Source organism: Marmota marmota, unplaced genomic scaffold (genome assembly GCF_001458135.2).
Source record: "Marmota marmota marmota unplaced genomic scaffold, marMar, whole genome shotgun sequence".
Classification (NCBI taxonomy): domain Eukaryota; kingdom Metazoa; phylum Chordata; class Mammalia; order Rodentia; family Sciuridae; genus Marmota; species Marmota marmota.
Window position 1 is genome coordinate 3,704,357 of NW_026000068.1, and position 15,149 is coordinate 3,719,505.

General features: G+C 48.0%; 1 protein-coding gene across 2 annotated transcripts in view; it reads left to right on the top strand.

Moving 5' to 3' along the window:
- Window positions 1–14,476: 14,476 nt before the first annotated feature.
- Adamts16 (ADAM metallopeptidase with thrombospondin type 1 motif 16) overlaps window positions 14,477–15,149 on the top strand; it is a 125,115-nt gene continuing 124,442 nt past the window's right edge. For both annotated transcript variants that reach the window (XM_048813971.1, XM_015490389.2), the window contains exon 1: window positions 14,477–15,097. In XM_048813971.1, the coding sequence (XP_048669928.1) occupies window positions 15,038–15,097 (60 nt within the window). In that variant the 5' untranslated portion in view covers window positions 14,477–15,037. The remainder of the gene's footprint in view (window positions 15,098–15,149) is intronic.

The following is a 15,149-nucleotide window of genomic DNA, read 5'->3' on the forward strand; positions in this document are numbered from 1 at the left end:
CCTGGGTTTGCCTGTCTGCACAGTTGACTACTTGGTGAGTAGAGGCATTACAGATTGTAGCTTTTCACTAAGGCTTCAGTGTGCAGAGCCCCAGGAGGGGTGCACTGGTCCGTGGCTCCACAGGAAGGGGGCCTTATTCAATGGCAGGTCCAGGGCTTTGGCCTGAGCAGCACAGCAGCCTCCTCATGCTCAGTGGGCGGGACCAACGCCCTCTGCAAGGAGATCAGCCTCCGGGAGGGGTCCCCTCCCGGTGTGGCTTCTTTGGCTTTTCCCCAGCAGGGACCGTCCAGTGAAGTTCTCTTCACATCTCTACGTGTTGCTGTGTTGCTATCAGGGGCTGGTCATTCCTTATATTAAATTTCCTCTGTTCAAATAACTGTGCGGTTTCTGACTCCTGATGGACCTCCTGACAGATTCAAGGGAAACGTAAATAAAGGACTACGCTGACTCCAAGCCAGAGCCCTCCTGGAGGCACCAGCCGCCCTGCCCAGTCGCGTCTCTCAGAGAGCGTGAAGAGTAGCGGTGGGCATGTGAGATGGTTTCCTGCAGCCGGCTTGGCACGTCCACCATCATCCCAGCCCAGCACACAGCTGCTGACACACCTGGTGTGACCTTCTGTGGGTCAGGAGAGGGTGAGCTGCACGTTCCCGCCTGCTTCTGACCGACTCCTCCTGCCTGCAGAGGAGACAAACTTCCGGTTTCTTCCCCAGAAGGGAATGTAGCTGAAACACACACCTCTCCACATCTGCCTCTTTCTGCCCTGGGAAGCAGCTGGCTGATCTAAATGAGTAGTTTGGGGAAAAGAAATGGCAGGGCCTTCCCAAGGTCATCCTCCTTAGGACAGTATGCAGAGAGCTGCCCAGTACTGCCCTCACATGCCCCTCCTGCACCAGGAACCAGGAAGGATCCACTCGATGCTGCTGCTCAGCCATCTGATAAGCTTTCCCCAGCCCTTATACAATCGAGCATCTACAGGGGACATGGGCAGAGAAAGGAGTTGGGGTGGGGGCATTGCCATGGGACTTCAGGAGACGGAGCTGACCCCACCTGAGGCAGGGAATCCAGCACTCCAGAGGACTTTGCTGGCCAACCTGGTCCAGCTGCTCCCGTCTGTGCAAGCAGGTTAGAGTCTGACTCAGTGAAGGCCCAGGTCTGATTGACACTCACTTATGACTTGCAAGACCAGTTCAGGGGACTCCACTAAAACCTAGTTGTCTGGGGGCTTTTCTGACCTCTCAATTCCGTGAAGCAGGTAAAACCGAACAGTGGGTTGAGATGCACCTGTACATCCCATGAGAACCCTAGATGTATTCCAAGCTAGACCGTGACTCGTCTATATCCTGATCTTGGTCCCCAGCAAAACTCTAGACCTCTGACCCCCACCCTGCAAACCTGCTCCCAGGATATTGCAGAGGTGCCACCCAGGCTGGGGCAGTGCTGATGGGGACTGGAGATGGAGCCTGGGGCCGTGCATGGGCTTCCTGACGGGGGGCAGTGCACCCTGTAGGTCTTCCAGTCCTCTAGCAGTGCTCCAGAGGGTGACCAGGACACAGACTGTGCTTGTCCCAAGCAGGAAGTCAGATGCCAGCCTGGGAGAGGGGCCTCACAGAGTGTAGCTACTGTGAAAGGGGACTCTATCTTGGTCTTGGGTGACGGTCTGAGACGTGCTGCTGCGGGTGTGCTGAGAGGTGTTCCCAGGACTCCCCCTGGTCAGGCGGCAGAGCCCTTTGCATGCACAACAGTGCTCTGACCTGGTGTGGGGACACACAGCTAGCGGCAGGCTCACTCCTGAGCACTCACAGTTGAAGTTTGTAAAACACACAGTCGTCGGGAGGCTGTAGGGGAGCTGACAGCCATGGCCCCTCACAGAACCATGGTCACTGTCAACCCATGAAGCATCTCTGGTGGAGAAGGGTGCAAAGCCCTTGGGTGGGCTGACACCACTGACCACACTCTAGTCCTCCTCAGAGTAATCGTCTGCACTGGGTCCCTTCCACATCCTTCAGTGACAAGTTCTTGGCCACCACAAAGTGGCTCAGCCTGTTGGTGTGTCCCTAGGAAAGGACAATTTCCAGCCACAGTCCCTGTGACACACGTTTCTCTCATGTGAAAGCCCAGGCTGTGCAGAGGAGCAAGCCCAACCTCTTCCTCTCGGGGACCCGACTGGCTGGAGAAGTGCAGAGGTCAGCCTCCAGACCCTGACCCACCAGGGTGCTCTCGGGAGGGGATGAGGCAGGGATGGTCGTGTGTTCTTCATAGGGTGCCACCACAGGGGTGTGTGTGAGTATGTGCCACGATTGGGTGATACTGGGATGAGCAGGAATCTACGGAATCAGAAACCAGCCAGATTGCAGGACTCCCGCGCACACTGGGTCTTCTTCAAAAAACCACACCTGGTGCCAGAGACAGAAGCACTTCCTGGAAGGAGAAGCAGCTGCTGACTGGGTGGGAGGGCAGCTTAACTGTGCGTCCTCAAGGCCCACGGCAGCTCAGAGGCAGGCGCTCCCTGCAGCCATTCTCTCCATCAGGTGACCAGGCTTGATCACCTTCTGGCTTCCCTCTGCTCTACTTTTCTGATTGGCCTTTGCTCTCACATCTGCCTCTGAATCACTCCATCCCTGGATGTGCTCCAGTGCTCTGCAAAGGGCTGGTGCCCATGTGGCCCTGCTCTGCTCCCTGGAGCCCAGACACCTTGCCAGGTGCCCACTGGGAGTGTGCAAGCCCCGCCTAGGCCTCTGCTGGATTAGAGCCTTCCTGGAATCTGATCAACCCTTCTCCTTTCTGGTCAGTCTTCCCTGAAGCATGACAAAGGTGAAGCCCAGATAATTTAAAACACATGGACACAAGTGAATTGAAAGGCTTAAATCTGCTTAGAGAAAGGGACAGAGATTGCAAATCCACAATGGACGAGCACTCTTCAGCCTGTTCTGTGCCAGCCTGTCTGTCTGTCTCTGGGCACAAAAATAATGTCATTCTTCCAAGACTGTGCACACTGAAAGGCTTGGGGAGGGCTTGTACTTTCCTCCTGTTACACTAGCGAGGCCCTGTGAAGGGTCTGAGGACAGGCTGGAAGAGGTCAGCTCTTCTATTCTGCTCCAGCAGAGAGAGAGCATTTTTTTCCTGAAGATCACAAAAATTGAAAGGGAACTTAGTGTAGAGCTGGTGACCAATAGGTGACGTGCCACATGCTGGGCATCTCTGTGAAGGAGAGAGACAGCAGGTGAGCAAGCCATTCCAGGAGGAACCCAGGCAGTGAGGAGGCAGAAGACAATGGCATGTCATGATCCCAGGTAGCAGAAGAGCAATAAAGAAAACAAGTCAGGGTGAGGGGATCAGGAGCCATCATCCATCCTAAGAAAGGCATAAGTCAAACTGTGGCTTGGAAAAGACAGCCTCGCCAATAGCACTTTGCCTGTGAAGATGGATTTTTCAATGCCTGAATGAACCGGAGCCTCCCCCTGCCAACAGGGGAGTGCAGCAACGTGGAAAAGAACACTCTGCATTCCTATTGATTTACTTTGTACATGTTTAGTGTATTTTCAAATTCCAGTCACGTCACAGGAGGTCATCGGGTTTGTATACTCATCAAGCTGGATTTGGTGTAAGGACATTTCAGAAACCCTCATCAAATTAATTAGTTCTTTTGTGAGGACTGATAGAGGCAGCTAGAAACTGAGAAACTTTTATTTTGATTATTCAGATCTGAAGAACAGACATTCAAATTTCACGGAAATTGTGGCTGAGTTATCAGGGAAACTTTTATTCTAGTCATATGACAATTTTCTTCATAAAAGAAACATGGATGATGAAACTAGATATACTCTCCTCTTTGTCTGAAAAATGGTATCATCTGGCTACTAATTTGGAATTTCATGAATGGGAACCTGAATGTTTCCATCTCTAGAAGACAGAAGGGGACAGAGTCATGGTGCTAATCAGCCCTCCATATCCAGGTGTCCCCCTGAAGCTTTCCCAGGGTACTAAATCCCAGGGAGTCCAGTGTTCAGACATCCTCATGGGGGGAGCCTCTTCTCTGAAGATCCACCGACTCAGAGGGATGCCTCTGTAGAGACTGAGTTTTTGTGCATCTGATGGGTAGCATTTCCACTTGCTCAAGGTGTTTACAGGGAGATGCGATCTGGAAGAGAGGAACTGGATTTGTCACGATGGACTGGTTGCACAATTCCTGGTCTTTGGGCTGCAGGATGCCAGGCTCCTTTCCAGAGATGCAATCTCCATTCTGGAGATCACTGCAACTGTTCCCCAGGTCGATCAACTGGATTTGGAGGCAACAGTTTGAGCAAAGGAAAGGAATATGGTCTTCACTCACCTGGTATTGACAACTGTTTTTTCCCATTTGTTTTCTTATTTTAAAGTATCATTTTAAATTATTGAATTGTATTTAAATTAAAGTGGTTTCAATACATACAACAGGTTCAACATTCTAGGCACTTAGCGCTTCACAAATACTATATTTAACCCCTCCTGGTAACAATCATTGACCTGGGCTCTATTTTTGTTGAGTTGGTTATACAGATGAGAGAATGAAGACTTCCAGAAGTTCATATGAGTGTCCAGAGTCACATCCCGTTTGCCATTTTATTATCTTTGCCTAAAAAATATTTAGCTTGATTTAATATTAATTGAACAATTGGTTTTATGTTTCAGTTTTCCTTTGCAAAAGATATATATTTTGAGTATATGATTACATTTTACTTTTTAAACACAATCTAAGGCCCTGTTTTTCAATAGGCGCACTGTGTGTGACAGATGAGTTAGTGTCTGTAACTCTCTTCATGTCCTTGCCTTCTGATTCCATTTTCTGCAGCTAACCTCTGCTTTTTATTTCTTAAATAGTAAGAGTCTTTTAAATTTTCCCATGTATTTGGCATAGTTTTATTATCAGTATTTACTTTTTTTTAAATCTTTGGTCATTTTATTTTGGATATAATAATCTAAACAAAATAACTTAATAGAGAAAGGTCTTTTATAAATATATTCGAATTTCTTATCCACTCAGCTACAGATAGAAATTTGGGTTCAGTATTTACTTTTAACATTTAAAAAAGAATTTTAGTTAATTTCTCAGATTCTCAGTTATGAATGCATCAGTATACAGATTCTCATTTGTATATTTTTTTAAGTTTTATGTTTATGTTTGAACTGAAAAGTTCATTTGTAACATGAAAATACATACAAATGAAAATACAAGTACATTATATGTGTGTATTCATACATCACATATAAAGGAAAAAGAAAAAAGCCCAAGCCTACTGCTCAGGGCTTAGAATGACCTTACAATTATAAATTTCACTCTTCAGATGGTTCTGTATTATATGAAGCAACATTTTTGGTGGTGCTAGGGACTGATTCCATGGCTTGTGCATGTCCAGCAAGTGCTCCACCACTGTGCCACAGCCCAACCTTGACATGACAGTCCTTTTCTCTGCCACAGATGCTGGTGTAAATTATAATGAGGATGAGCACACATTTGGCGCTGCATCCTGATGTTTCACTGGCTGGCCTTCCAAAAATAAAGCTCCATGAATATTTTCCATGATGCCTTGATCCACATACATTCCCTATCTCGTTGTATGAGACAGATGTGCACAGGTGGCACACTTAGGAGGGCACCAGGGTGAATTCTAGAGCAAGGAAATCATCTCAAGGGATGAACAAACCAGGTCAAAATGAAAAGGCTGAGCATTGACCTTTTGAACGCGCCATACATTTCCAGAAAAAAACTAATGTAAACTCACACCCAGAGATATTTTCAATGCATCCATACAATTCAAAATGTGTGTAAAGACTGAAGTTGCTCAGTTTCAATGAAATCACTTCAAACACTTTATCTAGTAGGGATTTTTAAAAACACTTTTAAGGCAAAATTTCAAAAAAGAAAAACAAAACAAAAACCAATTTTTCCCTAGAAAGGAGTTTGGCATAACAGACATGAGGATTTTCCCATGATGTATACAGCCCACTCTCCTCTTGATACTCTTCATAAAAGTGTCTCTGTGACTCAGAAATTCAAGGTGCCACCGTGCTCAAGGCTTGAGTAAAATGCCCTTCCATAATGCAGTTGGCTTTAATGTCTCCTTCCTGAGCCAGGAGAGCTGCCTGTCTGCACACGGCTATGATCTCTGCTCCTGAGTATGTATGGGTTTGCAGGATGAGTTCACCCAGGTCAACCGCATTACTCATTGGCATAGAGTGAAACTGCAGGTTAAACATTTCCCTTCTAGTTGCTGCATCTGGTAAAGATACATAGAGGATTGATTCTGTCAATTCTTCCAGGCCTTGTGGAGGTTGGAGAGGAGAGGAAGTGGGCACAGGGCAGCTCTTCCTCACTGTGTGCTAAGATTATTCTGTTTTTATCTCCTAGTCCCATGGGGGACTAGGAGATAAAAACAGAAGGGAGAATTTGTAGAGAATGATTTATTCACTGAAGAGTCATGGGAACTTAATATGCAGAAACAGTAGGGTAAGTCCAAGGAGGATCAGTACTCTGAAAAATCAGAAAATAAGCTTTAATAAAAAATTAAATAATATAGAAAACAAAGAAGGAGGAGATGGAATTCAGGCAAAATAATCTATTGTAAAATGATAGGAACTCTTTTCTAGGAAAACAAAAACTGAAAATTTATATGAAGAAGAAGATAGATAATACAGTAGACCATTGACAATAAAACACAAAGAACAATTAGACAAAAATGACTTCCAAATAAGAAGTAACAGCAGTAATTTTACAAGTTTTATCACATCTTGGGGGAACAGATAATTGTCATTTGTTTTAAAACTTCCAGTTAATTGTGCAAAGTTGGGGGCTGCCTGTGGATCACGGAGGCAAAATGTACTGAGCACAGAGACACTACCAGGTGCAAGATGAGATTTATGATAAATTCACATTTAAATCTACAGAAGGGAGTTTGATTCCACACAAGGAACTAAAGCTTCCACACAGGAGATGGCCAGGAAGCAGGGGAAAGGGCCCCAGGCCTCTCAGGGGGCAAGGAGCTGCCTGCCGTGGCCTCAGCTTCCCAGGGCACTTAAGGGGGTGATTCTTGGGAGGATGCCAAGATGGAGGCCCAGGCACACCTGCTGGCCCTCTGCACCCGCCCACATGCCTGCTGGAGAAGCCCTCCTGGGAATAGGCTGTCCCTCTCCTCACCTGTCACTAGTGCATGTGCCTCTGTCTGGCCAAGCCTAACAGGACTCCCTTTACCAGAGCCCAAAAGCACAGGTTTTGGGAAGCAAGCAGCCCAGAGTGGTGCACTGGGGATTGCATCACCTTGCATCCCAGCACTCCTGGTGGGGCACACAACGCCATCTCAGAGAAAGACAATGCAAACTTCCCTCTGAAGAGTCCTGCTAGGAATCTGCCTGGAGGAGTAGAGCCCAGGGTTTCCCCACCACCCCTGGTCATTTGCAAATGATGCAGGGGCACTAGAGCTTCCCACTCTGGAGCTGAAGGAGTGCAAGCCTGACTCGGGACTGTGGGCAAAGCAGCAAGAAATGTTGTGGTTTAGGTATAAGGTGCCCCCACAAGCTCATGGGGGAGACAATGCAAGAACATTTGGGGGTAAAATGACCTGGTGAGAGTCTTAACCCAGTGTATTAATCCCCTGATGGGACTGAGTGCTAACTGGAGGTAGGTGGGTGTGGCGGGGGGCTGGGGGCGAGGCTTTGGGGTATACATTTGTATCTGGGGAGTAGAGTCTCTTTGCTTCCTGACCATCATGTGAGCTGCTTCCCTCTAGCATACTCTTCTGCCACGTTGTTCAGCCTCACCTTGAGCCCCGAATGCACCTGGCTGTCTGTGGACTGAGACCTCTGAAACCATGAGCCCCAAATAAGCTTTTCCTCCTCCAAAATTGTTCTAGTCAAGTCTATTAGTCACAGAAGTGAAAAAGCTGAATCGAAATATGAAATATTGAAATATCTCCACTGGCTCCTGTGAAGGGCCACTGGTGATCACAAAGAGCATTCACAGAGACACATGTACACACACACACACACATGCACACATACACATGTGCACACACATGTGAGCACACACACACGTGGGCACACACACATACACATGGGCACACAGACACATATACACATATAAGCTAATGAAACTTCACCTCATCACTTGCACTGACCATTTCTAAATCTCAGAACCAATTTCATATTTTTTTGATTTACAAAAGCAGTACGTATTTGATGTCACAACCTCAACAACATAAAATGTGTCTGAAGATAAGAACAGCACCCTGTGCTTCTCAAACTGGCACCACCCACACCTCTTCTTTTTCTCTAAAAATTCCCTAAGAATTAAAAAAAAATAGTGTTGCACACATTACTTGATAATTTTCTTTAAACTATAGATAAATGTACATGCACTACTTATATGCACACTCCAATGTGCATGCACACTATGCTCAACACACATTTCTGGGTGGATCACTTCTATGGCAGAACACATGAGCACACCATGGCTGCAGGACTATCAGCCTCTAGCAGAGTGTCCTCACTGTTACCCATCCTGGCCCCTCACTGGGAGCCACCTGCTGTGATTGTCTTCCTGATCTTTAACCAGCTTTTCCAATATTGTGACCAAAAGACCTGATAAGAACAACCTAAAGAAGGAAATTTTTATTTTGGCTCACAGTTTCAGGTCCATCATCAGCTGACTCCACTGACTGGGATGGAGGTGAGACAGAAAAACATGGTGGAAGGGTGTGGCAGGAGAAAGCAGCTCAGGACATGACCACCAGGAAGCAGAGGAGAGCTCTGATCACCAGGGACAAAATATAAACCCCAAAGGCACATTGCCAGTGACCTGCTTCCTCTAGCCGTACCCTGCCTGCCGGTAGTTACCCCCTAGCTAATCTCTATCAGTGGATTAATCCACTAATCGGGTGGTGCTTTCATAAGTTAATCATTTTACCTTGGAACATTCTTGAATCGTCTTACACATCAGCTTTGGGGGGACACCTAAAGTCCAAACCATAACACCAGCTTTGTCCCAGTCTCAATCTCAAGTGGCTCATGGAATTGTCCCAAGAAGTTCCACAAATCCAGCTCCACCCACACTCAGGACCTCAGGCTCTCGTGATGGCCCAGGGACAGATTGTTTCAACTCACAGGGGATTCTGAGGGCACTGAGAGATGGAGATCATGGCTCTGTGAGCCTTCTCCTGGGAGGTCTTTAGGCCCCATGCCGGGGTCCCTCTGTGGGGGGAGCACCTGTGGGTGATACCAAGCTTGTTCTTAGTACTGATCTGGAATCTTCTCAGTGGGAAGGCTCTGTACACAGGTTTCTGGGTGGTATCAAGCATGCTCATAGTTATACTCTGAAATCTTTTCTGTGTACTTAGATCTCTGGGTGCACATGAAAGGAAAGATCCAGGCACCTTTCTAGAAGCAATGCCATCTCCCCGAGTGCCCGGGGGACCTCCCCCTAGGATGCTGGTCTCCAGCTAGCTCTCTGGATCTCACTGACCAGATTGTACCCCTGCCCATCTCTGTAAACCCTTAATGGAATGCCTCCGTGTTCCTCAGCAAACGGATTTAGTCATAGAGACTCCTACCTCAGGCTTTGGAATGGAAAGATGATTATGGATAAATATTTGTGTTTTTCCCCAACATTCTTTCCTGGTCAGTAGAGACCCTATTGACTCAGACTGGTCCTAGAGGCTGCAAGACTGAGGTCAAGGTGCTACTAGGGTGGGTCCTTGTCAGCCTGTGAGGACGAGTCTGTTTGGGACCTCTCCTGGCTCTGAGTGCTTTCTGGTCATCCTTGGTGCTCCCTGACTTACAAAGGTCTCTGCCTTCAACTTCACATGGCTTTCTCCTGGTATGCATATCTGTTCCCAAATTCTGCTTTTATCAGAGCATCTGTCATCCTAGCTTAGGGCCTGCCTCATGTTTACTTGATTCCCTCCTTAAAGACCTTATCTCCAGACTAGGTCACCTTGTGATGTGCCAGGGGCTAGGACTTCAGTGTGTGAACTTGGTAGGGGGCATGATTTAACCTATACCCTGATTAACCTATTATCTTCCAACAAACAGAGGAAGGGAAGGTTCTTAGCCACCCCTTAGAGAGTGTAACTGGGGGTGAGCAGAAAGCCCCCTCTTTGATGGGGGCACCACAGTCCTGACCTAACGCCATGCACATCTGACCTCGACCTGTCCCTGCTCACACTGCAGGTGTCCCTGGAAGGCCCACCACAGGAACACCACCTGCTCCAGTTCACGTCTCATGCTGTTGAACTGGTAACACGGGGACCAGCAGCACCATTTCCTTACATTAAAATTCACAAAAGGATGAGGCTTGACACCCAAAGTAGACTGATAGCAAAAACGGCACATTTCTGTCCCTCACCCTTTCCCTACCTGGCCAGGTAGCCTTACAGCTTTCCCCGGGCTGCCGGTTACCTGCTTGGTGTAGAATGTGGCGTGTGACAGCCCAAGGCCAGGCTCCACAGGCCCTTCCTGTACTGTTCTTCATCTGAATCCACTCACCATCGACAATGGCTCAGCCTGTAGGGCAGGAGGCTGTGGGACCCAGCTGTGCAGAAAGGTGAGCTGGGCAGCAGGAGGCAGCCATCCCCCAACCCCACAGCACGCCTGGTCACGGCCAGAGGCCAGCAGCCCCGCTCCACCTCCCAGTGCCCAACAGCCTGGAGCTCCACAGATGTAAAGCGGAGGCTCCGACTGCAGCTATGGGAGGTTCTGTGGGTCAACTGACAGCTGACTGGCAGGCCAGCCTTCACCAACCGCCTGCTGTCTCCAGCAGAAGGAAGCAGGCCTGGGCTTGCCAGAGCCCTGGTTCCTATGAACAAAGGCTGTGAGAACACACGCATGTCTCCCTCCCCAGCCGTCTGGGTGACAGCAAGCTCCTTACTGTAAGAGGGCCTGTGGAATCCCAACAGAAGTCATAAAATAAGCAATGTTAAATTTGCAATGATGATCATAAAATGCAAAAAAAAAACACATAATTAATCTTGTACAATAACTCAATGAATTATTATTTAAATTAAATAATAATTTAATTCTGTGTTTAACGATGGACGAAGAAGCTCACAAATGTCTTATTTTGAATTCAGGAATCTAATATCGTCTGTTCCCCTTAGTTCCAACTTTCCTTTCTTCTTTCATCTTTGAAGACTCAGAGTGAAGGAGGAATGCAGATTCTAGAGCATGGTCAGCAACAGAATTGGCATGCAAGCTGCTGAAACACCCCTTAGGCTTTAGGACATTACGAGTTCATTCCCGTGGACCAAGGCTAGCTATCCCATTGCCACTGATGAGCTGAGCTCCTCGGGTTCAGTTAGGACTTAGATGAGGGATCCTGAGGAGACCCAGGGCTGTGCCAGGTCCTGCCAACCAGTCCAAAAGAGCCTCCATGTCCCCTCATTTCTGAAGCTCCCCTGTCAGTCTTCATGGTGAGTCCCAATTTTCACACAATTCCTAAGACCTGTTGCCCCGTCCTTATTTTCTATCTAGATTCAGAATGTAGCTTCTCACATCAGTATCCCCTGCTCTTGCTCTTCATGTGCTTTCTATTTATTATTATTATTTTTTTATATATATTGAAAGGGCATTCTTTCTGCTTTGGACCTATGAGCCATCCTTTTGGGGTTGGGGACTGGGGAATGACTTGAGAAAGCGTCATGGGGCCTGACCTGGTATCACTCTGCCACACGTCAGGTAGGGTCAGGTGAGGTCAAGTGACCTGCTTACACCTCTCTGGGGCCTCACTTCTCATCTGTCCCCAGCAAGAATTGACAAGATTCACTTTAGACTGCAGTTATTTGGCACTAAGTTTTTCATTGGAATTGTGCTCTTCTAATCTGTGTAAAGTAATAAATAGTGACATTAATCTTTTGGAAAGCAATATGAGCGGCAGGAGTTTTTCAACAGGTCCTTGTGACAGTTTTCCCCTTAAGCGTCCACACCCAAAGTAATTCCAGTTTGTATGACACCTGACTAGTCCCCTCTGTGCACATCATGGATCAGGAGCAGGAGTACAGGGTGAACGGCCTTCACAGCTCACAAACCTGCCGCATGTCTTCTGTGTTTGTTGTGAGAACAGTGTTTGATGTTTGGTGTACCGTCTGCCCATTGCATTGCTTTGGTTTAAAATTGACTCCGATTAGAAAAGAGCTGTGACCAAGTGCCATCCTTATGATCTGAAGTTCCCTAAGTTTCCCCATGGTGATGGGCACTTGCTTCTTTAATCTGAAAAGGTCACTGGCATGGGGTAAGGCACCATAGCCAGGTACTTTGGGGAGCACTTTCTTTTCATTGTGCTTTAATTTTTATTCCCTATCAAACATATCCTTGATTTTTCGAATGACTTCGTGAAGGAGAACCTGCTGTCAGAATACAGGCAACTGCTAACATCTGTTGGACTAAAAAGGTAGTATCTGCCACATTTTTGTGGAAAGAGCCAGATTGTAAGTCCTTTGGGTTTTGTTGGCCACACAGTCTCTGCTGTGACACCTGAGCCTTGGCATTGTGAAGGAGTCATGGACAATCTGTAGACAAATGAGCCAGGTTTCAGTGAAACTTTACTTGCAAAAGCAGTTGGCCAGACAGTTCAGGCTCTAAGCAAAGTATAACAACATCATTTTTCTAAATTAGACCTTAAAGTTCAGGGCTAAATTCTCAACCTGTCGCAGACTGAAGGATTATCGCTGCTTGAATCCTTGCAATATTTGTCCTTAGAGTTATATTTGTAGGATGTTTTTAATTGAAGAAAACTCTACATCCAAATTTGGATCCTTGTCTTCCTTTTAAAAGCCAGGTTGAAGTCCAGCACAGTGGTGCATGCCTATAATCCCAGCGCCTTGGGAGGCTGAGGCAGGAGAATCTAGAGTTCAGAGTCAGCCTCAATAACAGCCCTAAGCAGCTCAGTGAAACCCTGTCTCTAAATAAAATACTTAAAAGGGCTGAGGATAAGTGCCTCTGGACTCAATTCTGGGTACAAAAAAAAAATTGGTCTATCTGGCCCCCATCACTATTGCTACAACCCACACACTGGCCACTCACTTCCAACTGTCTCCCTTTTTATGTAATGTTTTTAATTATTTATTTATTTGAATTAGGTATATATGACAGAAGAATGCATTTTGAGCCTGAGAAGCAGCTTTAAGTAACTGCACAGTGTTCTAAGATCTTTCACCCACGTCAGTTCCCAACTGTACCCACAGGCTGGAGTCTGCCCTCTCCTATTCTAGGATGAGCACTGGATTCCGTGTACAACTAGAGGAAATGGGAAACTTGCACCATTGTAAAGAACAGCATTAACTTTTCACAATGGAAAGAAACTCATAAATCACTGTTTTTAAAAAAGACCCTAATAGTGAAACATTTTATATTCAACCATTTTTCTTTCATTTCATCCATTTGAATTTATAAAAGAGAGGCCCTGGTCATCTCCATGGGGAAACTCCACTCGGAAAGTCTGATTCCCTTTTATGTTACACTGGGCACAATTGGAGGTCATTAGAAGCCCCATTTACCAAACACGCAAAGTCCTGTACTTAGGAGAAAGGGAAATTCTGCCTCCGCCTGAAGAACATTGTGGAGACATCCAGGCACTGTCCAAGCTCATTCTCACCCTTCCAGGTGAGCGCAGGTTTGCTGAGGAAAAAAAAAAAAATAGAGCGTATTGAGGGAGGAGGATGCCAGGTGATTTAAGTTTACTCCAGTTCAGTCCTTTAGGTAAAAATGTTTGTGGTTCTTGAACAATACTTTCAGATGAGACAGAGGAGAGAGATCTGGAGCAGCTCAGGCCCAGCCAGGTGGTCTGCCCAGCATGGTTGACACTCATGACTGCCTACGGCAAGAAGTCCACTGTGGGCTCTCCCTGGGCACCTACCGGCTCCACGCAGGCTGGCAGAGAAGTGCAGAGCACACCTGCCACATTTTCTCATGCAACCTTTCTCCAAAATTTCAAATTCAGCAAGGTCAGACCATACTGAATGTGAGGGACTCTGCAACTACAGCAGCAGAAGCCCAAGACCCAGGACCTAGGGAAAGTGTGGGAGTGGGAGAGCAGCCAGCAGAGAGATACCCTTTGCATGTACTCACACAGATGCAGACACGTATTCGTGTACTTATGCACGCGCGTATGCATGAACTTATTGTGCAATGATGTACACATGTGGTGCACTATCAAAAGCAGTCACATGTCATGTAGGGTGCAGAACACAGGCCAGGTGGGTGGCAGCATACTGCTGTTTCCTTGGCCATACCTGATGCAGAACTTGCCTGCAGCCCCTAGACCTGCCTATAGGCTCCCCAGGCACTCAGTAACCCTACCGTACAATCCAACAGGCCAGCAGTGAAAGAGTGAAATTCCTCCATCACCGATCACCCAGCTCCCAAAGCCTAGATCCACTCACATGAGCTTACACACAGCCCCGTGCGTTCCCAGCCCCATGCGCGCCCAGTATGCAATACCCTCCGCAGGGCGTTGAGAGGGTATCTTCTGCACCCTCCGGAGGGCCCAGGGTGCAGGCAGGACGCGGAGAAAGCCAGGGCGTCAGAAAGCAATCCTGCTGGCTGCAGGTGCCCTGCTCTTTGAGTTGCGCAAGTCCAGCCCTCCTGTGTGTGAAGCCGGCCGCCCAAGGCTAACCGCAGAGTCCTGCAACCCAACAGCAGGTCTGCTGGGTCCTCTTACCCTGTTCTGCCCTCTCCTCTTCTTCTCTCCCCCTCCTGTCTTCCCCTCCTTTCCCCTCCTCCCAGGCTCTCCCACGGTTCGGGCGGGTGTTCAGCCGCCCTAGCCACTGGGGCTGCCACTCCGCCCCCCGCGCTGCGCGGAGGCGCAGTAATAACCCCGGCGCGGGCGCTGGAGTGGCGGCTGGAATCCTGAGCCCAGCCCGAGTGGGATCCTCGCTGCATGCTTGCACACTGGTAGCTGGCTGCTGCCCGGTTGCGGGACATCCAGTGATCCGCCCTCACGGCCGAGCGCCCCTGGATAAAGGCCTGCGAACTGTACTCAGGAGCGCAACGCCAGCTTGCGCGGGGAGACCGGGCTATGAGGGTCCCCGGCTGCGCGACGCTCTGGGTGCTGCTGCTGGCGCAGGTCTGCGTGCAGGTGAGTAAGGTGGGCTTCTGCCACAGGCGGTAGCCGTGCATCCCTGACAGGT